Source organism: Habropoda laboriosa, unplaced genomic scaffold, assembly GCF_001263275.1.
Source record: "Habropoda laboriosa isolate 0110345459 unplaced genomic scaffold, ASM126327v1 scaffold80, whole genome shotgun sequence".
In the NCBI taxonomy this organism is placed as follows: domain Eukaryota; kingdom Metazoa; phylum Arthropoda; class Insecta; order Hymenoptera; family Apidae; genus Habropoda; species Habropoda laboriosa.
The window spans coordinates 247,078-271,931 of record NW_017100193.1 but is presented as its reverse complement, the minus strand read 5'-3'; the positions used below and the strand labels follow the sequence as shown (position 1 = coordinate 271,931).

Genomic DNA, 24,854 nt, shown 5'->3' with positions numbered 1-24,854 from the left:
ATTAATTTTCATCTTACAAACTTCCTTTGCTAGGTTAAAAACATTGAATCATACTTTTAAATTATATACCAATCCTTATGTATCTTTACACATTACGAAAAATTATAAGAAATTATTTTATAACCTAATGGTGTCCGACATTACCGTACACACTAAACAATTGTCTGTGGAACCCTTTATTATGATGACCATATTTTGACGAAAAATCAGCGTACTTTCTTGGCTATGCCAAGCTTCAAATAATATATGAATTATTGTCTATTAACACACTAATTTAATGAAACATGTAGCACTGTGATTATGCTATTATACTTGGGTTATAAAAGGTCTAAAAATTATTAATTTGTTGATACTGTGTAAACATATCATAATAAAATTATCTTTAAAATTTATTTCACTGAATTTTGTGAATATAACTGTACAGATTTTAATTCTAAAGTAGATTGTGAATTTGTTATTCATTACATCTACAAGATAAAATGGTGAGAGAATATAACCACAATTTCTGACACTACGTATCATTATCTTTAGCAAGCAATATGGCCAATTATAAGTAATATAAATGATACTACATATATAAGTCAAATTGAAAATAACTTGTTTGACAAAAAAATGTACCAAAAAATTGAGCAGTTATAATTTGCAATTAATATAAGACACTTGAAAATAAGTTTTTATATAATAATTCGAAATGAAAATAAAGACAAACGTTGAAAAACTTTAAGTAAATGTCTAAACATCGCACGAAAATTAATAACTATGTAAGTTTTACAGCTTAAGTAGTATGTGTACGATGTGGTTGACCTGTACTCACTCACCATTTTACCAACCATTGCTGCCACTATACAGAAATGAAAATTGCAACTAACAGATATCTTTTAAACTTTAGTCTTGTTTTAAAAGGACAGCAACAAAATGTAGTCGAAATCAATTATTTAGAATGCCGAAACCGATATCTGGAAACGTCGAAATTTTTTTTTTTGGTTAAGTGAAATACTGCATAAAGTCGCATAATGCGATAAATGCCAGGAAAATTGCTAAAAACATTTCAACGAGGAATTTGTTGCATATTTTCGAAGACATTGTGTAAAAAAAACACAAATCACAAGATAATTTTAACGTCACAAACGATTCATAATATGAACAGAATGTAGCATTACACCTGTCTTTTTAATGACAGTTCGATTGAATTTTTATCACTTGTCACTGTAATCGCAATTTTCCAATCGTTTAGAGCAATCAAGATCCGTAAAAATGCATTGCTTACCTTAATATGACAGGAATACAGAAGCTCACTTTAAACTTGGATGTAAACACAAGCATTTTTTAACGGAATTGACACCAGGGCAGCTTAAATAATAAACAAAAAAACACTCTTTACATCGCGGACAACGTTATTTCACTATCCGAGATTTTATTACGTTATTAAATACCACAATAAATACGAGAATTCACGATCTCTTCGGAAAACATCCATCGAAAACTAAAGATGGCAGCCATTCTTCTGTACAAAACAAAGGTTCACATCCACGGACTCGCAAGCAATGAAGCCTCGAACCCAGATAACTTCCGGCGCTGCCATCAACCCGCCATTTTCAATTATTCCAAAATATACTTGTCTATTTTTCAATAAATTTACAGTACGATTCGACTCAAGACTTGAATTATATTAACTCACCCTTACGCAATAACCACTTCAACTTTTCTTTATAAAAAATAGGAGTATATGTATATTTATTTATATATTATAAAGTTGGGGTGTTAATGTCAAATATCACTGATAGGTGACGCCTAAATCGAATTTTTAGATCGAAGTGCCACCTAGTTTCAAATATATGAATAGACTATTCGCTGCCAACTTCAAGAGAAGTGAAATAAGTATTTTATGTTCGTCTCTTTTGCTTGATTGAAAAAAGAAAAGAAAAATTAAAAGATCTACTTCATGTTGATTATGATGGAATATATTTCCCGATAGATCGATTGAAGTTCGTTTGTCACGTTCAACTTTCTTTAAATGTCAATCCTGTATCAATAGTCTGATCGAGCTTGACTGACATTTAAATAATTATTGACATAAACGTCACTGAGAAAGTTGGTAGTATTTGTCAAGCTTGTACATACGGTATGAAAATTCTACAATTGCTGTTGCTTAGGTTATTGATTTCTAAGTATATAACATATGTTTCAGAAAAAGAAAAATATTTAGAAATGTAATTTGTGACAGTTGTAGAATGAGAGGTATCTTATGCATGTTAATTGTGATTCAAGAATTCCTGACTCAGAAATATTTTCTATGATGTTTTCCAAATGCAAATAAAGACGATTAGTTCGGAAACAGTGAAGAAAAAATTCAGAACTCAAATGAAAAAGCTAAAATTTTTGTACTGAAAGTAACAATGTATGCTCGAAATAAATCGAACTTGTTTTACCTTCATTTTACAAAATTGAATTGTTTTTATATCTAAAAGACATATTTTTCTTAAATAAAAATAGGTAATTATTTTTTAGCAGCGTTGTCATTTGTATATTCTACTAATAAATTAATGCAAAATTCGTTTGCTACTTCTAGGATAAAAATCGATTTATTCATTAATATGGAAGATTTTCTCTATCAGTAAAATTATTATCTTTTCTATTTAGAAATGGCAGACACAGATGCACAATTGAAAAGACTTTTACTCCCAGCAGAAGAAACATTATTTGAGCAATTATTAAGATTTGGACTCTATATTGGTGCAGTGTTCCAAGTTATATGTTTATTGGCAATAGTAGTCTATCAAGCTGGTCCTTCTGATGGTGTAGCAGCTTTGAAGGTATGTAAATCAATGACTAAATAATTTAATTAACTTACAGAAAATTTTGTCATGTTGTGAATTACAGGATGACCCCAGTGATGTGGAATGCTCTGAAAACAGTCCTCAGGTTACTCCAAGGAGACCTCACAGACCACGGAAGCAGGAAAAGAAGAAAAGACGTTGAATTGCTTTTCTCACTGCACAAAAAATTTCTTATTTAATAATATTCATAATTCATTTCCTGAAAAGACCATTTAGATATTATTTGTGCAATTCATTCCTTAAAAAAGTTTATCCATATGTATTTAAACCATTAAAGTATTTTATCTTATGAAAGATAACAAAGTGCTAGTTTTAAGCTAAATATATCCATGACACTCTAAGTATTTGTGAAATGTTTAATGATTAAACAAAACCAAATAAAATTGTTTTTAGAAAAATGTATCCTGTTTTAATGAAGACAAATTTTATCTTCGTATAAATTAGAAATCTTAAGTAGTACAAATCTGTCGTCATCGGGAAAATTTGTGCGACGGACATAAATGCGTTATAAAATGATTTATTATCCAATATTTTATTAAGTATACATTTATTAATACTCATTGCTTACATTTCACTTTTCTCCATGCTGATGCACAGAAGTGGAATTGAAGCAACTTTTTAAATTTTTCTCTTACGAATTCTTCTTATTGCAATTTAAAATTTTGATTAAGGTACATATATCAAAGAATTGAATTTCGATTAAAATCACTGTATGGAAATTTCGATTAAGGTCGAAATATTGAAATAATCGATATATCGATATGATTGCGCGCGCAATCTACAGGCAACAAGTAAAACTGGTGTTTAAAGAAAATGAAAACATTGTATTCTACGTTTCGTGTATTTCCCTTCATTTAAATCTATAATTTTTATCGTCTACATTTCTCAAGGTGTAATCACAATAATAAAAGCAATAAAAATGATTACGATAAAAATGATGATCTGTAAGTTCCATTATAATAATTGGAACAGTGCAATTTGAAGTTGTGGTGGTGTTTAACCTCAAATACTCACAAGAAAATGTGTTTATATGTTCCAAATTATATTTTTTGACTAATTAGGAGAAGACAATTAAAATGTTACATTCAACGGGAGCACTGTCACCACAAGACATTTTGGTAGAAGTCAGAAAATTTATTTCTGGAGCGGTTAGGCCTACTCACAGTACTAGCACGCTCGATGTGACTCGTACAGCTTTGTCTTTACTTCGAAATGTACCTGCTGCCAGAGATGCGGTGCTGGAATATTTTTGCAATGTATTTTTCGTTGCTGTTACCAAATACGTTCGTCAAATTGAAGTAAGTTTGTCAATAATAAATTATACAAAATTTACAATCCGGTTAAACATTTCGATGAATTACGTGATATCTGTATAGACAAATCAAACTTTGGCGATATGTGAAGAAACAATAATAGCTGAAATTCACAGTGTTCTGAGTAATTTTATTAATGGGAACCCAGAAGCATGGGCACCAATCATTTCAGCATGGTCATTGGAGTTACTAGGTATGTTATTATTAAAATGTCTTAAGATAAACTATTACAAAAGGCATATTTTTATTGCAGGTAAATTATCTTCAGATTATGCAAAACGTGGAAACTTGCCTGTCAATGCTGGAATTAATGATTTCCTTCAACAATGGATGTCTTGTCGTGCTACTCGAACTCTGATTGATATCACAGCTCAATGTCTTCAATGTCTTATGCATTCAGACACAGAATCTTGTATTAAAGCACTATTGGATACTAGTGTGTTGCATAGTCCCCATTTTGATTGGGTGGTGGCCCATGTTGGAAGTTGTTTTCCAAATACAGTCATCACCAGAGTGTTGTCATGTGGCCTGAAAGATTTTTGTGCAATGGGGCATGAGCATAGTGTTAAAAATCCTAAACTGAATTCAGTAGTTGGAATTTTGGGACATTTGGCTGGTAGCCACTTTCAAGACATTAGAATAGCATTATTAGATTTATTCAAAGTATAAACTTTCCTAATACTGCAGTATGAGTTGGGGAGGTGTTCAGAATGTATATAATAACTATACTTTCAGTGGAGCTTGGAGGAGGATGTAAATGTTGATGAGGATACTAAAAACCAGAAATTGGCCACTGTTCCATTTCTTCTAAATCTGGCATCTCTTTCGCAAACTCTTTTAAAAGCAATTACTAGCGATGTGATACAAACTTGTAAGTAAATGTCTTCGATGTTTTTCGAAAAAACAAACTATAATAATTTTTTCGTTTAATTGCAGTAAAACCAGATATCATCCCACAATTAGCTTTGTTCGCGTCAGATTGGTGCAAATACTTTGATAATCAACCAGAAGCGTTGATAGATTTGACTGTCCATTTAGTATTAGGATGTGAACAAGGAGCGTCCCAGATAATAAATATCTTACTGGATACTAGTTTAAACACAAGTAATGTTGGATATCACAGCATTAACGCAGCTCAAAGCGTAAAAAACGTATGCTCCGAAATATTAGAGTTGGTTTTACAAGAAATCGATCTGCTCTTGAGAACCCACGGACCACAATCTGCAAATATTGCTCTATTAACTTCTATCAAACAAGAACTGCCAGTAATACTACCATTGCTTCTAAATCAAAATCCATTAAGAGTTCAGACAGCCGTCAGGTTGCTATGTTTTCTTGGAAGTCATAGTCCCAATATGTTAATATCTGCGGCTTCGTATATGTTAGTTAAAGCTGTGACAACTTTTCATCTTGCTGCTCTTATACGTCTCGTTTCTAACAACATTGTACTTTTTTCTTCTAATAAGTTTGAAACGGAAAATGTATTAGCCAGTTATGGTTACTTTACCCAAGTAGTAGAACAAGCTGTTAGAGAAATAAAGTACAAAAACGTTTTAGAAATACAAGAAACAAGACAACTCTTTCAAAATATTACGATATTATTAAAGTAAGTACATACATACGTCAAAGAAATGGTTCTATTATACCTTCTGTACATTCATGTTAATTTTTCCTTCACAGGTGGGAAAAGTCTAACAAGGCAATAGTGTTTCGGTCAAAAATGATAACACAGGCTATAAAATCCAACTTATATCAAATTGCCGTCTTATTAACGAAGACGACGGATTTCAATTTGGCCAATGACATTGCTGAAATGTTAGATCTATTTAGTATGCCGGAGAAAGATAATTTTATGCCAAACGTAGAACTTACGCTAAAATTAACAAGAGCTATAATTCAGTATTTCTTTTTATGCATAGCACAGGATGGTAAGTACTCGATAATTTTTCTATTAAAAATTCTTAAATGTAACTTAGGTGAATTTTTGTTTTTGAGATATTACAAAGAAGCAGCAGGGAGTGAAAATTGTTTGTCATTTATTGAAAGACTTGACTTCTTATTCGCCATGTGCTCGAGTTTTGGCTTTGCGAGAAATTTTAGGACACAGTATTAATAATGATCCTGCCAAATACTTCGGAGCAAAAGAAAAGTTTGAGTCGAAATTTGAGGAAGCGTTACTTTTGCATCAAAATCACAAACAGGTAAAATATTGTAAAACCAATAGTTGCTATTAAAAATTACACGAATTTCATTCTATTTAGGTGACAAGCACAATGTTAGCTCAAAAACACTCTTCTGTTTTTCACGCTGGAGTGATTGGACATGGTCCTCGAAGACCTCCACCGGAAAATAGAATTGATAAAGAAATGATTGTTTTAAATAAAATACTATTGGTAGATGTGATAAAGGTAAAATTTTTGAAAATGTAGTTATCGAATGGTTATGAATCATTAAATTATAATGTATTCAATATTTAAATTTATTAGGCTTGTTGTAGTAATCGAGAATCGGAACGATATCCAGTGAACCTGGATGCCTTAACAATGGTCAGTTTATTGTTAGTTGAGCTAATCTCATCTGATGTCATGTATAATGGATTGCCCTGGCCTGATGAAGAATTTACAAAGGTAGGTTTAACAATAATTATTTTTATTTTAATAATTATAAAACAGGTTTGATTATTGTTAGGTTACCATAGAAAGAGATTTGCAAATCCGTCGAACGTTCAAGGATGTGCCATTATTATGGACATTGTTAGAATTGACAGCTTGGTATAGGCCAGCTTTGGCTTATTGTTCGGTCTTGTTAAGAGGTATTGCAGCCACAGTTATGGCTAACTGGAATACAGAAGAGGGTGTTTTGCTCGTGAGTGTTATGGCACTTGGTCAATTATTACCACCTCCATTGGCAAGCATAAGGGATATCTTGCCTGTTTTAGAACTGCATCAGGTGCGCAATATCTATAAGCTTACATGCGTGAGAATGTCCCATCTCCAGCACTTTTCACGCGTAGCGAAGGAGCTAACATTGCCTGGCGAGATACGGACACTTCTACTCCAAACTCACGATTCACGGAAACTCTTCGTCTAGTATTGTTATCGAATATTCACACGTTGGGGCCAATTTATGCAGCCCTCTTTTACAACGAGAACAAATAATTTAAGTTTCTACTCAATCTGAATTATTCTTATGTACATATTTTTGTGAATAGAACGACGAAAAGCTAACGAATTTATGTTATATTAGAAAAATGTTAAAAATAAACATTAATATGTCTTTTAAAAATCTCCGCTTTCGTAACAAATATTTCCAGATCATTTTATTAAATCACATCTATGAAACAACTTATTAATTAATATTGTATTCATTTATTTTAAATGATATCGTGGATTAATATATCTAAACATCGGGTTTTTCATTCACTACCCTGGAATTGCATAACAATAAATACATTTTCGATCATATCTCTATAACAATTCTACATATAAAATAAAAGGTACCATTTGTATCGTATAAAATAAGAATTAAGTTTTACTAATGTCTGTAATACAACTAAATAATGTACACTTTATAATACGTTGTACAAATATAATGCACATAACTTATAAATATTCTCCTCCATTCTCGTCTATCCTACGTTCAATGAATTACCTTTTACATTCATTCAAACGTAGCTTGCTACTCTCAAACGCTATTTGAAAAAAAGAAAAAAAATAATGCAGGTCGGAGCAAGAAGGAAAAGAAGACAGAAATAATAAGTTTTAATTTTTATAAAAGCACATTCTCCTAAATACATACAAGAAACAAATATTAATTTACTTTGTATCATTATTAATATAGGAATGATGATATCTATGATGAGCGAACACTGTACGAATACCCTAGGTGGGTGTCTCGTCCTGACAAAATGATTATACATTATGCAATGGCTCGATTTATATGAATGTCACGATTTTAACCGCGTGCATTTGAGAGTCTTTTACACGACTCCGTATTACACGGAGCATAAAACACTAGTAAAAAATGCTGAAAATATTTAATTACTTTCTTTCTATGTACACTGCTCGTTGTATGAAAGATATTACATCTTGCGTGTAAGTACAGAATATTCGAACAACACAGAACGTCTGCACTTACATTCGAGCATTTTATATGTTACGTTCGAGTTGCGAACCTCTACGTTTTGTCAACGTACGGCAGTATTCATAATGCCTTCTGGCACCGATTGACACCATCTAGAATCGCCATTAGTGTTTCATGTATAAAAGACGATATTATTTTTCACGATGCACGAAATAAAAATTGTCAATTGCAAATCTTCGGATGATAGTCACAGAATTGATACATATGGTAGGTATAAAATGATAATTAATTAAATATTTTTTGAGTATGCATTCACAATCACGTATAAAAAGAAAAAAAAAAAATATTGAAGGAAAAAACTACCACATAACACGTATCTGTATTTTATGTATGATTTCTTTTTCAACGGCAAACAAAGAATAAGAGTGTGCGGTTTGATTCATGTTGAAGACCTTCCATTACTCTATTGAGTAATCAACAGTATTTGATGTCGAATGGACTTATTTTATAATAAATTATTATTCAGTTCTTTAGAATTAAAAAAGTTCACTTTTAAAGTCTATGTAAATTAAGTTTAGAAAAGTAGTGTACTCATGCCACCCATTTCACTTTGTTCCTTAACGAAAATTTCGAAGTACTGGTATATGATTGTGACGGCGAGTAAGATACCAGTACCTGAACCGATTGCACCGAGGAAATCAGCTAGTACAGACAAAGCACCGATACACAATCCACCAAACGCCGCCGCAGTTGGAATGTATCTGTTCAGTTCATGAATCATAGAATTGGCTCTGTGACCTCTCATTACCATCTGTTGCTCTATTAATTGTTTTGCGACCTAAAAAACAATTTCAATCAACAATTTCAAAAATTGAAATCCGTTAAAGAACACAAAATATACATATAATTAAAATACAAATACTAACGGCTTTAGCTGAGCTACCAGAAACCTCAATCCACGTCTTCGAGAAGAAAGCACATGATCCAAGCATAAACAGAACGTAAAGAATGGCATGAATAGGATCCTCAAGAATATGTCCTACAGATTCAGGTGGTGACAAGTAATAACACAATCCACCAACAGGGTAAGATCGCGCTGGGCCACCGCCACCAATGTCTGACCATACTCCCAAGAGATTAACAATAATGTTTCCTTGGAATTTGACAGCCAGCATTTGAGAGATGACGTACAAATTAGACACTAATGCAGATTGAAGAATGATAGGAATATTGCTCGTGTAGAACAGTTTAATAGGATAGCTGCTGTATTGTCCTCTGTATCTGGCAGATTTGATTGGCAAATCGACGCGGAAACCCTATAAATAAAAACGTAATTATGATTTTAGTTCAAACTACTCGCATGTACCTAGAATCAGAAAATTCCATTGTCGTACCTGGAAATAAATTACAATGGCAAACACCAAGATTGTAGCAAGTAAATTCATGAGATTAGGAAGATTTTGCCTATAGAATGCTTCTCGAAGAGCTCGAACTTTATCTTGCCTTGTAGCTAACAAATGGAACAGTGCAATTACTGCACCCTCAAATTCCGTACCACGTCCTGAACATATTGTAATAAAAGTATTATTCTATTGTAATTATAATGATAAAAAAAAAACAGTGAAAGAATGAGTATAGAATCATACCAGTATTCACAGTAGCTGGAGAAAATGCTTTCCACACAATTGTTTCACAGATGTTTGTGGCAATAAAAAGAGAGATTCCACTTCCCAATCCATATCCTTTTTGGAGCAATTCGTCAAGTAACAATACAATCAATCCAGCAACAAATAACTGAATGATAATTAACAAACAAACACCAGCTCCAATTTCTGTTGGGTCACCATACATTCCAGTCATTACATATACAATTGCTTGACCAACAGTAATGACCATACCAAACACTGTAAAACAGATAAATTACATGTATGATAATTTAAAAGTATAATAATATTTTTAAAAGTGCATTGTGCTTTTCTTACATTTTTGAGCACCATTAAACAATGCTCTGTCTTTTGGAGTATCACCAACTTCAATTATCTTTGTACCACTCAAGAGTTGCATGATCAGACCAGATGTAACGATGGGAGAAATTCCCAATTCCATAAGAGTTCCTCTGTTTGATGCAAGTATAACACGAATCCAATAGAAAGGATCTGCACTGTCTGACGACATGATACCAAATAGAGGAATCTGTAAAAATAAAGAAGAATATGCTTCATCAATTAGAGAATTTCCACATAAAAGTTTCGGATACTCATTATTCAGTAATCCTTACCTGACAGCATACTAAGAAGATGAACAGGGTAATTGCAGTCCATAATACTTTTTCTCGAAATTGAATCTGCAAAAACATTTCCATTGAAGAAATTATTTAAGGACACTTCAAACCAAACACCTCAATGAAGTTGGGCATAACAGGTAGATAGCAAATGCCAAAAAAATTCCTCTCAAAAAACATGATAAGAATAATTACGCATAAAAGGTGAAAAAATACAGCATAAGAAACTGTAAATATAAAACAGGGACAGAAATAGATTGGCATAAACTTACTTTCCGTTCCGGCTTCTCTATTTCCGGGAGTATACTGCAAAACGGCTTTATCACCTCCAAAAATTTGACTGAAAAACGTGCGTACAGAAATTAATTTTTGTTTCAATAAAATGTTCAAATGAAAAGTGAAATATTAAAGATTCAACGTGGTGAACAATATGTTGTGAGAAAAGAGAAATCAAGAGGTTACGGTCATGGTTAATCACGGAGAACTATAGTCATAAATAAAACAATTTTCGAAATTTTGACTGGAAACTCTGTACTTACATCCCATTTTGAATCCGAGATATGACTATCCTACAAAACCACGGTGTTACAACGCTTCTCACTAACTCAGGAATCAACAATGCCGTGAGGACACCCGATTAAAGTAATAATCCCAGCAAACCTGGCCGCGTATGCTCGACTGGCAACCGTAGCGAGTCGTGGCTACCGTCGTCGACACGTATCAATATACTAATATCACGTGACCTGATGATGTTGGCCGGCACGCGGGAGAAATTCCTAAAACAGATGGTAGATGACGCTGACAATAAAAAGCTAATGCGCACGTGTGCGCTATCAAGTAATTTAAAAAATTTTTAAACTTTACCATGTCAAGTTTGAAATTCTTTGAATGTAATAATCGGTTTATGCAAATTGTTGGAAAACCGGTTACAGCCTTAGGAAAATTTCAGACTAAATTTTAAAATATTACTATCACATGAGAAATTTAAAGTTGCACATTTTTTGCATTCTTACAAACTGAAATTTATTGTCCTATTCAAAATTACATAAATATTAATTGAAATATATACTGGACAGCGCGACGCTTTGTTTGCCTTTTAAGGCGAATTGCTTTCCAGCAGGTTTTTTTTATAAAAATGAATTTTCTGTAATTTTTAATAATATTAACAGTAAAATTTATTCCTTGACTCCTGTTAAAAACTATACACCTTATACAAATCTATTTTGGGACATTATTAATTAAGAATTATATAATTTGAATTTGAATTTTTGGCTTGATCGAGCATGAAATTTTCAAAAACGAAAAATTATTTAACTTTTACAATGTACTTCTTTCAACCGATATTGCTGCAAAATAATATCGATTTATGATTTTCTATTTACATTAAAAATTTTAAGGAAAACGTAATGAACGATAATATTAAATGATATGTCGATAATATTAATCGATATGTTTAAATTTTACATTCGACAAATACAGGTTTTCTTATCGTTAAACAAGTAGCATTATTGATTTTGCCTGCGCCTTTTACAATACATTCTAAATAAGTTTGCTTCCACTATCAGCAAATTAGGTGAATGTGCAAATACTATATAAAGAGCAAGGTGAAGTAACAATCGAAACTTAGTTGTAATTTCTTCTTGGAACGTGCTTTACACAAATCGTGAGTTTCTGCCTTTTACTTGTATACATATGCATTTCATAATATATATTCATAAGTATTGTTTCTTATATAGTACAAATCATTATGCGGGGTCTTTTATTTCTTGAATTGTGCCTTGTTTTCTTCGTTCCAATCAGGTAAGTGAACGGGTTTCCGTGGTATGTACAATATACGTATGCGTTAAACGAATCGAACGACGTTTTTATTGATTTTTGATCATGGTTGCTCTGACAATTACGCATAAAGCATGAAGTTTGCAAAATCTACGTGAACGAAAATGTTAATTGGTATTACGAAATAAATTGCTGTTGCTTTATAACTTTTATCAAAATTATTATTTCGTAATATTTAAAGTATTTACGTTTTTCTTGTTACTCATAGAGTGGCGAGTACAACAAAGCAGAATAATCATACTGAACTAGTTATCGAACCAATAGTAGGGCAATTTATACATAGTGAAGGTCCTCACTGGGATCATCGTACTCAGACACTCTATTTTGTGGATATAGAAGCTCAAAACATATGTAGGTTTGCCCCTGCCACAAAAGATCTTGCCTGCATTTACATAGGTAAAATGATGATTTGTATAAATTTTGTTGAAAAGAGGGGAATTAATTTTTTCATAAACTTATTATTATTAGAGAATGGACCTGTTGGATATGCTATCCCTGTTGAAGGGGAGCATGATAAGCTTATAGCTGGCAGTGGTACAGATTTTATTCTAGTTTCATGGAATGGTCAGAACAATAATACAAAATCTCTTCCTGAAACACTAGCTATTGTTGATCTTGATCGCAAAGGGACTAGGTGGAATGATGGAAAGGTGGATTCTTCAGGAAGATTTTGGGGTGGTTGGTTGAAAATTATCTATTTGTTAAAAGAAAGTATTGGTTTAATTATTAATAAGAAAATCTCTATAGGAACAATTGGACCAGAAGTGAATGATGTTGTTATATCTAATCAAGCATCTTTGTATCGTATTGATTCTGATCTTAAACCAAAGAAAACATTGTCTCCTGTTACCAATAGTAATGGATTAGCTTGGAATAAACAGAATAATAAGTTTTATTATATTGATACTCCTACACTTAAAGTGGCAGCTTTTGACTATGAACCCACCAATGGAACTATATGTATGAAATTTTTATATAAAATACCAAACAGAATTTCTAATAAACAATAATTCATTTCAGCTAATAAAACGATTGCATTTGACCTTCAAAAAAATAATGTTTCTGGTTTACCTGATGGTATGACTATAGACACAGATGGAAATCTTTGGGTTGCTTTGTATAGTGGAGGTGGTGTAAGTACTATTATAATATTTTTGATATATGATTAACAATGCTTATGAAATATTAATATGTTAAATAAATAGGTGGTCAATGTCAATCCTTATACTGGTGAAATATTGCGTTTTGTGGAACTTCCTGTAAAGAAAGTGACTAGTTGTACTTTTGGAGGTTCTTTGTTAGATACCTTATTTGTAACAACATCCAGTCGCGATTTAACCAAGGAAGAACAAGTAGAACAACCGCACGCTGGTTATGTTTTTGCTGTACGAGGTCTAGGAGTACATGGCCTTGTTGCAAATTCATTTAAAGTTTGAGTAATTTTTTTTTAACATTAAATATTCTTGTCTATCTAACAGGAGAATATAATAAAGATAATTTAAAAAAAACTGTGGCATTTATTCTTTTAAAATACTATTTAATTAATTAAATAAAACTATTAGTTATACAAAACAACCCGCGATGTTGTCATGGTTCACTAAATCAATTAGATTATGTTGCATGAGAATATTCAATCTTTACATCGTAATAATTTATCTCATATTTTCGGCAAAACATCGACTTTTCTTATATTATTTTTAGATCTAATTCTATTCATGATAACCTCACTATACTCTATGTCGTAACATATCATTAAGTGTATTATTAAGGGCGATTACTAAGCATAAGTACTCTTATTTTGCTGAGTTATGATATATAAAAGAGAAGTTTATCATTTTTTTAAAATCATTAGCCTTGGTAAGTTGTGTAGTTCTATATCGACCAGAAACAGTAGTCTCGATCAGTTGTGTAATAAAGTAAAAGCGTAAGTACATACTACTTAATTGGATAAGTGGAGAAGGGGCATTTTATGTACGTTCCTATTCATTGTGTAAACTTTATGTACTAGAATCACATGTTACTGCAGGTATTATATATGTATATTCATATTTCTATGTAGACATAATTATATGCAAATAATTTTTAAATTAGGAAAATGTCAAAAGTGATTGTTGAACCATTGTTTGGAACATACGGACTTGCCGAAGGTCCTCATTGGGACCACATTGCTCAAAAGCTTTATTTCGTTGATATATTTGCTCAAAAAATATACAGATTCGACCCCGCAACACATGCTCTTACATCTGCTTTTATCGGTAAGTAATTAAAAATCGTGTTATCCAATTATTGATAGTATATTCTACAGACATATTTTTCTGATTATTAGAAAATGGACCTGTTGGATTTGTTATTCCCGTCGAAGGTAGCACCGATAAATTAGTAGCAGGATCTGGTATAGATTTTGTATTGTTTTCTTGGAATGGGGAAAAAGATCTTGTAAAATGTATGCCTCAAACATTGGTCACTGCAGACAGTAACCGAGCAGAGACCAGATGGAATGATGCAAAAGCAGATTCTTCTGGAAGACTGTGGTGTGGTTGGTTGAATAAACTATTTCATAGAAAAATGTGTTATTCATAGTATAAGTTCTTATAACGTAATTCTCTTCTTATTAGGGACAATGGGCTTTGAGAAAGATGGAGTTTTTCCACCTAATGTGGGGTCTCTTTATAGCATTGATAATAATCTTGAGTTAAAGAAACAAGTGTCTCCTGTAACTATAAGTAATGGGTTAGCTTGGAATAATAAGAATGATACACTTTATTACATCGATTCACTCACCTATCAGGTTGTGGCATTTGATTATAATTCTCAGACAGGAGCTATATGTAAGAAATGTACAATGTATATTATACGATACAATACATATACATTGCATTAAACAAATATATATCTTTAATTCTTTCTTTTTATAGCTAACAAGAGGACCGTTTTCGACCTTCAGAAAAATAATATTTCTGGAATACCAGATGGTATGACTATAGATACAGATGGAAATCTCTGGGTGGCTGTGTATGCCGGAAGTGGTGTAAGTATTATTATAATTAACATGAGATATATTGTACAGGAAATAATTGACATTCACTTTCTGAAAAAAGAAAATGTTTAATATGCTTAGGTACTCCAAATAAATCCGAATACGGGTGAACTGTTGCGCTTTGTTAAGATTAACGGTGCCAAGAACATAACTAGCGTTGCTTTCGGTGGTCCGAAACTCGATACCTTGTACGTAACATCAGCGAACATACAATTAAATGAGAGTGAATTAGAGGAACAACCATATGCTGGCTACTTATTTGCCATAAAGGGTTTAGGCGTACATGGTTTTCCTGCAAATTCATTTAAACTATGAGATAAATTAACATAGATAGATATATGTACGTATAAATATTTCGAATATGTACAAATATATAAAACACATTTCCTTAACATTAAATCACTAGAATAATGAATGACAAAATTTGTTAATTACATATATAAAAGTTGCATTTGTAATATTGTTTTTGCAAATAAATTTTATAAGCTAGAAAAGGATTATTTTTTAATTTTTATCTCATAGAAGTAAACGGTATTATATGCATGTATATCTATATGCATATACAGGGTGGTGGTTTACTAGATATTACCACTTCGATTTGCGTGGCTCTTATTTGTAACAAAAAATATTTCACGTAGCGTTGAATGGTTTCAGGAGGGGCACATTTTGATGTTAATAGTTTTTTTGTAGGTAAACGCATAGAGGACATACGAAAGTAATTTTTTTAAATATTTAATACGTATGTTAAAAAATCATTAATTTAGGAGATATTTTAATTTTAGTATTGCTACAAAATTATGATTCTCTTGTTAATGTGTAGTGATTTTATTTTATCTACAAAAAAAAAAAAAAATTAACATCAAGAATGTGCTGCCCCTCTTGAAACCATTCAACTTAACGTGAAAAATTTTTCGCTACGAATAACAGTCACGCAAATCAAAGTGGTAACACCTGGTGAACCACCCTGTATATGTAGCACTTTTTTTTTTAATGAAAAAGATGTTTATAAATTATTCGTTAGAAAATGTACAGGTTTTGCTAATCTTTAATTACATTTGCCTATTCGCTTCCTTTTACATGTAAAGAAAAGTGTATTAGTTGCTGAATGTACATAGTAGACAAATAATGTATCCTTTTATTAGTATGTAGAAACATTTCCCTGGAATTATTGTGAAATAATATTTATCGTTTATGTTGCTATCTCGATCGTTACCAGAACGTCGTGAAAAGTAGTGATATTCAAGCATTGTCATCCTGAGGCGTCTCTAACTTGTAAAAAGTTAAATTTTCACTACTTCCTTGGGGTACAGCTTTTCGAATATACATGTTATATTTTGCGTAAAAGTACCATCTCGATTATTCTCGTAGTTTTAGAATACGTCTATTATTATCTATTTTCCATGTATGATAATTAAATCGTTCATATAGTATGATTCCATTTAGGCACAGAAGTGAGAAGGCTAACGATCTATTTCAGTCGTCTTTTATGAAAAAAAAAATGAAACTGCACGCTGCAAAGATGTTAAGAAATATTATTTATAATGACTGTGACCCTTACCATTTATATATTACGACCACTGTAAATTGCGGATAACAATCGCATTTAGCATGAATAATAGAACATATACTAACGAAGGAAACTCGAGCATGGAACGCGGAAATAAAGAAGAAACAGATGAAATATCAATTAGCGTTCTCTTGGATATTTAATCGTCTAATGTTATAATCTCAACGCTATCGTTCGTGGACTTTTCCCCTTTCTTGGTAGAAACGCTACTCGATTTCCCTCTAGGTAAGTCGTATATAGTCTTGCAGTCTGTATTCGACGGCCTCAAAGATTCTGACACTTTTTGTGGAACAACACTCACACCTGAGGACAAGTTCTTCGTGTAATCTATGGTCGGTTTCATTTGCTGAGGTTTTTGCTGGGGTATTATTTCTAAATGCGAATGCTGTTTCAATTGAGAAAGCATCGAGAAAGCTTCCACAGAATTTCCTTGGGAATATGAGCCTGCCAGGGAACTGGAGATGTCCAACGAGGTTGGTTTCGTTTTTGTAGATGACTTTTTGTAATTAGAGTACTTTGTACTGGGACCTTTCAGACCAGGCTGAGGATTCACTGGGCTCACGGATATTCCACTCAATTCTGGTGGTATGTAAGGTGGTTGCGGCATCGACGAGTTTCCAGGCATTGCATTCAACAGATTTGAGAAGTTGCTCGGCAACGCAGCCATCGTTTTAGCTGGTTTCGTTTTTCTAACTGGATTCTGCATGTTTGTTTGCGTATATGATCTCTGTGAATTCTTTTTTGACAACAGTTTGTGCTGTAACGACGTCCCTGAATGAGAAGTGGGCACGTTCATGGGTAACGTTTGTTTTATGCTCATCGATGAACTCATGACTGTATGAGCTACCTGAGGAACCACAGTAGGGTTCGTGGTAGCGCTGCTTTTCAACGGAGAATGCGATAAAGAAGGATTGTGCGCGGGTTGAGGCTCTGTCAATGACTTGGAGACCCTAATTTGAGGCGCGCCTATTTGTTTCGGTGGACTAGTTTTAACGTGTGTGTGAACAATGGATGGTTTTAACAGAGAAACTTGAGTAGTGGGTGGTTGCAAGACAGGCTTTGATGGTTGCGGCGATATTTGCAGAGACTTTGGTAATTGGACCGGCAAAGAATCGCCCTGTGGGCATTGCTTCGATGATTTGCTTTTAGGTGGTACTGTATTCACTGGAGTTATCGATATACTAGGTCTATCTTTAGTCATTGATGCGGTGGTGGTAGTCTTTGTCGTAGTTGCTTGTTGATACATAGGCGTTGAACGAGCGGTTGTCGCCGCGGCGTTGCTTAAACTCAGCAGCTGCTGCACCGTTAAATTGTTCAAATTAGCCAAATTATTTATATTGGTCGCAGTGTTCATGTTAGGGCTGGACGTGCTCATTGTAGGTACGTTGCTAATATTAGGTGCAGTGGCGATTGTGTTGCTTAATCCACCTGCTAGATTCGATAGCGAAGAAAGATTGCTCTGATACTGTCTAAGAATATCCTGATAATTTCCCATCTGATTTAAGTAATTCATGGCAGATAAAGGATCCATCATACTGCTGCTCAAACCGCTGGTTAATAAGGCGGATAATATGTTTGGATCTACCAAAGGATTCATGAAATAGGAGTTCATTAGGGAACGATTTCCTGATGCACTCATATAATTGGCGAAATTAGCTTTCGCGTTGAACTGGTTCATTGCACTACTCTGCTGCATGGCCTGTAGATACTTATTTACATTAGGTGGACGACCCCTTGGTCGACCAGTGGATGTCAAATTTCTGTAAGGTTTTCGACTCTGAGAAGATTGCGGTGACGTAGATGTAACCTGCGGTTGAGGTGTGACCACCTACACAAACATTATAAGTGAAATTTCCATTGATACATCAAGGTATCAAAATAAGATTCGAAAGCTTACGGGAGTCGGAGAAATAGCCTGAGGCTGTGTCTGAGTCTCTGCGGGAGGTTTGTCGAGACTGGAGAAGAATTTACTCAAAACTTTCCGATTATAATTATAATCATTGCAATATTTCATAGCAATCTCCAAAACATTTCCTTCCAAATTCTGTTAAAGGATAACCGAAATGTTAAGTGAAATACAGCTATGAGAAATTCTTAATATATTCTGTCCTAAAGGAAGGAACTTACTTTATTGCCGGTATACGTTTTATACGTATCCACTAATAAAGAAGCAAGTGTTTGTATAGTTTGTTCTTTAGTCTGAAAGTTTTTCAAAGCTCTCTGATATACCCAGTATGTGTCAAGGAGCACTTGAGTTCTAGCATCTGCATTCTTGTTGGGTGCAAGATCAGAAGTGCTTGTTCCCATTAATTGCACCTTAGTTCTAAGGGATTGTAAGCAGAGAGTCAGTGCTTGACGAGACAATTGTTCTCTTTCTGAGTCGCGTAAATATTTTCTGGAAAAATTACGTATAGGTGTTACATAACAGCACATATCTTTAACAAAATACACATTTTACAAAGTGACACATTTTTCTAGTTTAATAACTACACTGCGGATTTTTATGCAAATTTATATTTTTCAGAATATGATGAAAAAAGTGAAACTTCGGTAAAAAATTATTTCATCTACCAGGTATTATAGCACTATAATTTCGATATTTTGTATATTTTTACATATTACGTGCATTCTGTGCAATTTTGCACTTTTAAATTTCCTATAAATGCATAAAAATCCGGAGTCTATTAATAATATACTTGTCAGATTCTGGTATCTTCCCAAGTTGCACGCTTAATTGCATTAGCATTCGACCATCGTTTGTTTCTTTAAGTACTTGCATTAATAACGTGACACATCGTGACATATGGAATGCAAAACTCCCCGGTCTATCGACTTCTCTATTTGGTATGTGCCAAACACCCTACAATGATAAGTGACAATTATCTCAGTTGCATTAAGATAAGCAAATTGGTATTTTCTGATAGTAGCATACTTCAGTCTAAGTTTTAGTTAGCTTTCACATCTAAGTTTGGTTGTAAGTTGAATAGAGTGGTTAAGTAGTATCTAGTAATTAAACAGGTATGATACATATTCCTTATGCTCTAATTTAAGTTCTTCTTACTTATTGTAAATATCTTGAAAAAAAGTTATTCTAAACTGAAGTACCATTCCCATTTTGCACAGATGGTATTTTTACTTTAACAAAAGGGAAACATGAAGCTCTATTTGTTTCCTTGCAAGTTCATTACTATAGCCTCTCTTCTTTTTATGCTATGCAGTGTCAGGTAAAAATTTAACAATGTTCTTGGTAATATAATTTATAGAAGAAATTTAAGAAGAATAAAACTGTGTTTAGCATATATTCGTTTACATTTCTTAAGTATGTTGTTTTATTCAGTTTGCATATCATGATAAAAACTTTTACAAGGTCTATTGAAGCTTTGGAGAAAATTATAATAGATACAGATGCTGGAGCAGATGATGCAGTAGCTATTCTATTGACCCTTAAATCTGAATCCAAAGGATTAAAAGTTATAGCAATTACTTGTTCTTATGGTAACACTAATTTGGAAAATGTAATCACCAATGTACTCAAAATCTTAACAGTTGCCAACAGAAGTGATGTAAGTATATCATATTTTTTAATCAAATTAAAAAATAGTATACTAGAATATTTTACAGATACCTGTATATAAAGGAGCTCATAGAGCATTAATAAATAATTATAAGCCTGACAGTGTCTTTGGCTCTGATGGTCTTGGAGATTTTAATTTCACACAAAAAATTATTGCTAAAGTGGATGAAAGTAAACATGCAGCTGTGGCTCTTGTAGACTTAGTAAAACAATACCCAGGTTTAATAATTAATTAAATCATATAATGTATTCAAAATTAAGAGCTCGTTTATGATTTTACATTTAATTAAACCTATTACAATTTGTAGGTGAAATAACGTTATTGAGCATTGGTCCATCAACAAATGTTGCAACAGCAATTGCACTGAAGCCTTCATTTTTAAAATATTTAAAGAATCATATTATATTAGGTGGCAGTGTTTATGGTGTAGGTAATGTTGCACCTAATGTTGAATTCAATTTTTACCTAGATCCAGAAGGAAATTACATGATATTGAATAAAACCCGAACAAGCATTCTATTTCCATGGGAAACAACACTCAAGAATGATATATCTATGGTAATTATTTTAACAAACGATTAAAATAGTGCTTGTATTAAATAGCATAAAAATGTCAACAATGTTAAACAGGATTGGCGTAAAAATGTATTAGGGAAAACAAATTCTACCATTATGGATTTCTTAAATAAAGCAGAAAGAATAAGTTCTTTGAACTCTACTTCATGGAGTGCTTCAGATGGAATGGCTGCTGCAGTTATGATATGGCCAGAACTTATAACACAATCCATAGTAACGAACGTGAGCCCTGTGCTTGATGGACTTGCAAGAGGCTCAATACTTGTGGATTATAATAATTTAACTAGCAAAGAAACAAATACAAGAATTGTACAAACGTTTAATGTATCAGCTTTCCAAGAGCTGTTATTGAAAAAACTTGGTTGAATTTTATCAAACTACTGTGAATATGTATAGTAAAGAGTAACAATATAATATACTTACACTGAAAAAATTAGTGCTCTTTCTATCAGCGAATAATCCTTGAAAATTTTCTCCACGATAAAATTGGCAATTGTAGCTGTCCAACAAGAGGTTCCTACACTTGGTTATATCCTTAGCAGTTTTATTGTTGAAGAAGAAGTGCGACAATCTATAGAACGACTTATAGTGTTCTGAAAATCTTAAAATGCATTGTTCTAGACCAGCTAAACAGTACGCTATTAAAGTGGCAACTTCTGCTTCCGTCATGTTCTCTTCTTTTTGTGCAAAATCCGAGTCTTCCTTCTTCTTTTCATTGTCGCTTTCACCAGAATCGCTCTCAGTGTCACTCGAACTATCGCTATCAGAACTATCGTCACTGCTACTCGATTCATCACTACTACTGGAACTAGAATTATTCGTTTCCGTCGTTGTCGTAGTTGTTTGCGTGGTTGTCGTGCTTTCTTGTGAACCTCTTCTACTTAAAGTCACCTCTTCTTTAGCGGTGTTTGCAAGCTTCTTTTTTTCAGTAGATTTGTCCTTCATTTCTTTATTATTCATTTGTAAATCCTCGTTTTGTAACCATTTTCCTTCAAACTTTCTCGTGTCTTCGTCCTCGGGCGAGGATTGTCTAGTTTCCTGGCTAATTTCCATTGCCTGTTTCATGAGTGCATCCATTAAATCTTGAACGTTTTCCGACTTTCTTTCATTTTCAAATACACTGCCAATTTTTAGTGGACCTACAGAACCTTTTTTGCCGTCTTCTGACTTTACCTCCCGTAATTTCGTTTTTTCCACTGTTTTCTTTGCCTTCTTTTTCTGTGACTTTGATTCGTTACTCTCGTCGCTCGACAACACCATAATATCATCATTCTTTTCTTTTTGCGAAACCATATCGCAAACTTTCGTGATTACATCGTCTATTAAAGCTACAACGTCTTGCATTAATTGCAAGTGAGATACGTTTCCCAACTTTATTTTCTTCACATTATCCTGTGGTAATTCTGTTGGTAATCTTTTACGCGTTTCTGTTTTTCCCAGTTCAATACGTTGGCTCGTGCCAAATTTATTCGTTCTGTCTATGATCTCGATCTCCTCGATGCTATTCGAACGCTGACCAACAGTGACGACATTTCTCTCTCCTTCAGCAACAAGTTCCACTTCTTTTCCGTTGCTTTTATTATTTGTAAAAGCGATTTCCTCGTTGCTCTTTTCGTTCAATTTTGAGGTATACTTCATAAAGGGTCCTTCGGCGCATTTTTCAAGATGAAGCTGAAGCAACTGCCCCAAAGACTTTTTCAGAGGCTTACCCTCATGTTGCTCGAGATATTTCAATATACTTGCATGAATTCGATAGTGCACTTCTAATGCTTCGATTGATAGATGTTGCGGACCCTTGTGACTTATTCTACGTGGATATTGTGCATCATTGTTGTATAATAATTCACTAGCCTTCGCATAATGTTCCAAATATACAGGAGGATCTTGGTTTTTCTTTTCAGCCACTTTGCCGAGCATGTATTGATAAAGCCATCTCTCATCATGTGGTATTGTCCCGTCTTTAACGCCAATAAACAAACGAGCACAAGAATGAAAACACTGGTATGCAATTTCCAACATTTCCTCTTTTCTAGTCTCTAGAATCTCGAATCGTTCCATACTCAACGTATCTGTTTCCTGTTTCAACAATCGTGAACAAAATGAATGAACAACGTACGCAAAAGTTCCGTACTCTGTCCAAATAATATGATTGCAAGAATCCAACTCGACTGCATGTCGGTAACTGGATTGTGTCAACTTCGCTTTCGCCAATAGTGTATCCTCATTTATTGGTTTATACTTGTTTAACCAAGTCTCTATTACAGTGCCCGAGGACATGGCTAATCCAGTCCAGGAACTCAATCTCGTTGGATGAAAACATAAATCCAATAAGTAATATCGAATCGCTGCACTCCACTTACAATTTTTAAAGTAAAAATCTGCTAACAAGTAATAAATCGTAGACATAGAATGCGGCAAAGGCTTTTTGATAGTCGGCATCGTCTCTCTTTCACCCATTATGTAAGCCATCATTTCATCAATTACTTGATTCGGATCACTTTCCGGAGGAATTAGTTTCATAATGCGTTTGAATAAATCCTCAGTGTCCGCGTTGATCGTTAAAGATCTGGGCGAACAAAACTCTGGTATTTGTTTGGGCTTATAAAAATCAAACAATAATTGTGCACCTTCCCAAGTCACTTTCATTTGAGGCACACCATGTTCTTCTATGTGTTTCGGTCGTCCCTTGTTCACTTTATTGTAGTGGCCATAAAGGCAATAAAATATTTGCTCCAAATACTTGGAAAGTTTGCTTTTTATGCTGGAAAACTGGGGTGTTTCCAACTTTGGAATAACTAGATTCAAAGTGAAAAATAAGAGTTTTGCTTCGTTATAGCAACACCACGAATGTCTTCCCATGAAATCATGGGCGATAAATAAAATCATGATCGATGCTGGAACACCTTCGTCTTCATCGTCTGATTCAGAATAATTAGAACTATGCTTATTTTTGTATGACGATTCAGCCTTTGCTCTCTCTTTGTCTTCTTTATACTGTAAAACATAATGCAACAAAATCCAAGGTAGTACAGTTTCAAGTGGCATCTCTACGGTAGTCTCTGACACATCTAACTGATTGCAAACAATGTGAACCAAATTTTGTACTAATCTCGAGAGACGTGCCTCTGGTAAATACTTTACGATGAAAGTGCTAACTTCGATCGTACAAGCCTCTAATTTTTCAAGTGCCATTAAAACAGAACTTGTCCATTTCTTTTGTTCAGCTTCATCAGAAGCGTTTAAATAATTTTGCCAGGCTTCGTTGAGACAAGCTTCCGCCCATACATAACATTCCTCGTATAGTTGAAGCTGCCATAAGCTATCTAATAACATAGATAATTGTTGTACCCTATCGACGATATTATCATTAACGGATAAAAGTTTATTTCCTTGCTTTGCAAATTTAAACGTATCTTGTAATATGTAGGCTAGCTCGGCGTATTTTTTTTCATCGTACAAATTCTGTATCTCTCCCAACTTCTGTCCTCTCTGAATGGACTTCAGTTTCTTCTCCACTATTTTAATACTGATTTGAGAATTATGTTTACAATTAGGTAGTTTTAAGTTAATAGTTTGATTCTGCTTTTCTAATTCTTGTATGTGACTTAATAATAATTCTAATGTTTCAATTACAATATCTGTGTCTCCTTGGCACAAAAAGATATTAGCTTTAAGCCACAAAACCCTTAATAATATGAAAATATTTTCTTCACCTAAAATGTCCCTCCTAACACTTGTAAAAATTATAT

General features: G+C 33.3%; 7 protein-coding genes across 9 annotated transcripts in view; 4 read left to right on the top strand and 3 right to left on the bottom strand.

Moving 5' to 3' along the window:
* The window catches only part of LOC108570209 (histone-lysine N-methyltransferase 2E), a 16,969-nt gene extending 15,470 nt beyond the window's left edge, over positions 1-1,499 (bottom strand). The window contains 2 exon segments of the mRNA XM_017932012.1: positions 1,268-1,350; positions 1,434-1,499. The gene's annotated coding sequence lies outside the window, so the exon portion shown is untranslated.
* Positions 1,500-2,047: 548 nt separating this feature from the next.
* On the top strand, positions 2,048-2,979 carry LOC108570210 (protein MANBAL). The gene is made up of 3 exons (XM_017932014.1): positions 2,048-2,122; positions 2,641-2,813; positions 2,881-2,979. Exons 2-3 carry the CDS (start codon positions 2,643-2,645, stop codon positions 2,977-2,979), a joined length of 270 nt encoding a protein of 89 aa, XP_017787503.1. The 5' UTR covers positions 2,048-2,122; positions 2,641-2,642.
* Positions 2,980-3,651: 672 nt separating this feature from the next.
* On the top strand, positions 3,652-7,308 carry LOC108570172 (integrator complex subunit 5). Its single transcript, XM_017931969.1, is given in 11 exon segments — positions 3,652-4,135; positions 4,214-4,343; positions 4,404-4,813; positions 4,886-5,021; positions 5,087-5,756; positions 5,831-6,078; positions 6,146-6,351; positions 6,412-6,558; positions 6,637-6,777; positions 6,839-7,115; positions 7,118-7,308. Coding segments are annotated over 11 exon segments (2,778 nt in total). The 5' UTR covers positions 3,652-3,913.
* Positions 7,309-8,633: 1,325 nt separating this feature from the next.
* Positions 8,634-11,182, bottom strand: LOC108570165 (protein transport protein Sec61 subunit alpha). Its single transcript, XM_017931958.1, has 8 exons — positions 11,054-11,182; positions 10,787-10,854; positions 10,512-10,577; positions 10,216-10,426; positions 9,880-10,137; positions 9,628-9,794; positions 9,160-9,549; positions 8,634-9,071 (listed from the first exon to the last, which is right to left on the bottom strand). The coding sequence occupies exons 1-8, from the start codon at positions 11,058-11,060 to the stop codon at positions 8,808-8,810; spliced, it is 1,431 nt and encodes a 476-aa protein (XP_017787447.1). The 5' UTR covers positions 11,061-11,182; the 3' UTR covers positions 8,634-8,807.
* An 845-nt stretch (positions 11,183-12,027) lies between these two features.
* Positions 12,028-13,822, top strand: LOC108570180 (regucalcin-like). Its single transcript, XM_017931981.1, has 7 exons — positions 12,028-12,177; positions 12,251-12,314; positions 12,559-12,746; positions 12,819-13,028; positions 13,098-13,310; positions 13,371-13,483; positions 13,556-13,822. The coding sequence occupies exons 2-7, from the start codon at positions 12,262-12,264 to the stop codon at positions 13,784-13,786; spliced, it is 1,008 nt and encodes a 335-aa protein (XP_017787470.1). The 5' UTR covers positions 12,028-12,177; positions 12,251-12,261; the 3' UTR covers positions 13,787-13,822.
* A 310-nt stretch (positions 13,823-14,132) lies between these two features.
* LOC108570170 (regucalcin-like) lies at positions 14,133-15,818 on the top strand. Of its 3 annotated transcripts, none has more exons than XM_017931964.1 (6): positions 14,133-14,274; positions 14,442-14,605; positions 14,677-14,886; positions 14,966-15,178; positions 15,266-15,378; positions 15,469-15,818. In XM_017931964.1, the coding sequence occupies exons 1-6, from the start codon at positions 14,159-14,161 to the stop codon at positions 15,700-15,702; spliced, it is 1,050 nt and encodes a 349-aa protein (XP_017787453.1). In that variant the 5' UTR covers positions 14,133-14,158; the 3' UTR covers positions 15,703-15,818. The 3 variants fall into 3 exon arrangements, with proteins under 3 accessions (XP_017787453.1, XP_017787454.1, XP_017787456.1); XM_017931965.1 differs by having other exon boundaries at positions 14,252-14,321; XM_017931967.1 differs by lacking the exon at positions 14,133-14,274 and adding an exon at positions 14,285-14,376.
* A 1,275-nt stretch (positions 15,819-17,093) lies between these two features.
* Positions 17,094-24,854, bottom strand: part of LOC108570211 (calcineurin-binding protein cabin-1-like) — a 10,535-nt gene continuing 2,774 nt past the window's right edge. Inside the window, 5 exon segments of the mRNA XM_017932015.1 lie at positions 17,094-18,782; positions 18,852-18,998; positions 19,082-19,349; positions 19,651-19,814; positions 21,529-24,854. The exon segment at positions 21,529-24,854 is cut by the window's right edge and continues 17 nt beyond it. Of these exon segments, the coding sequence (XP_017787504.1) occupies positions 17,094-18,782; positions 18,852-18,998; positions 19,082-19,349; positions 19,651-19,814; positions 21,529-24,854 (5,594 nt within the window).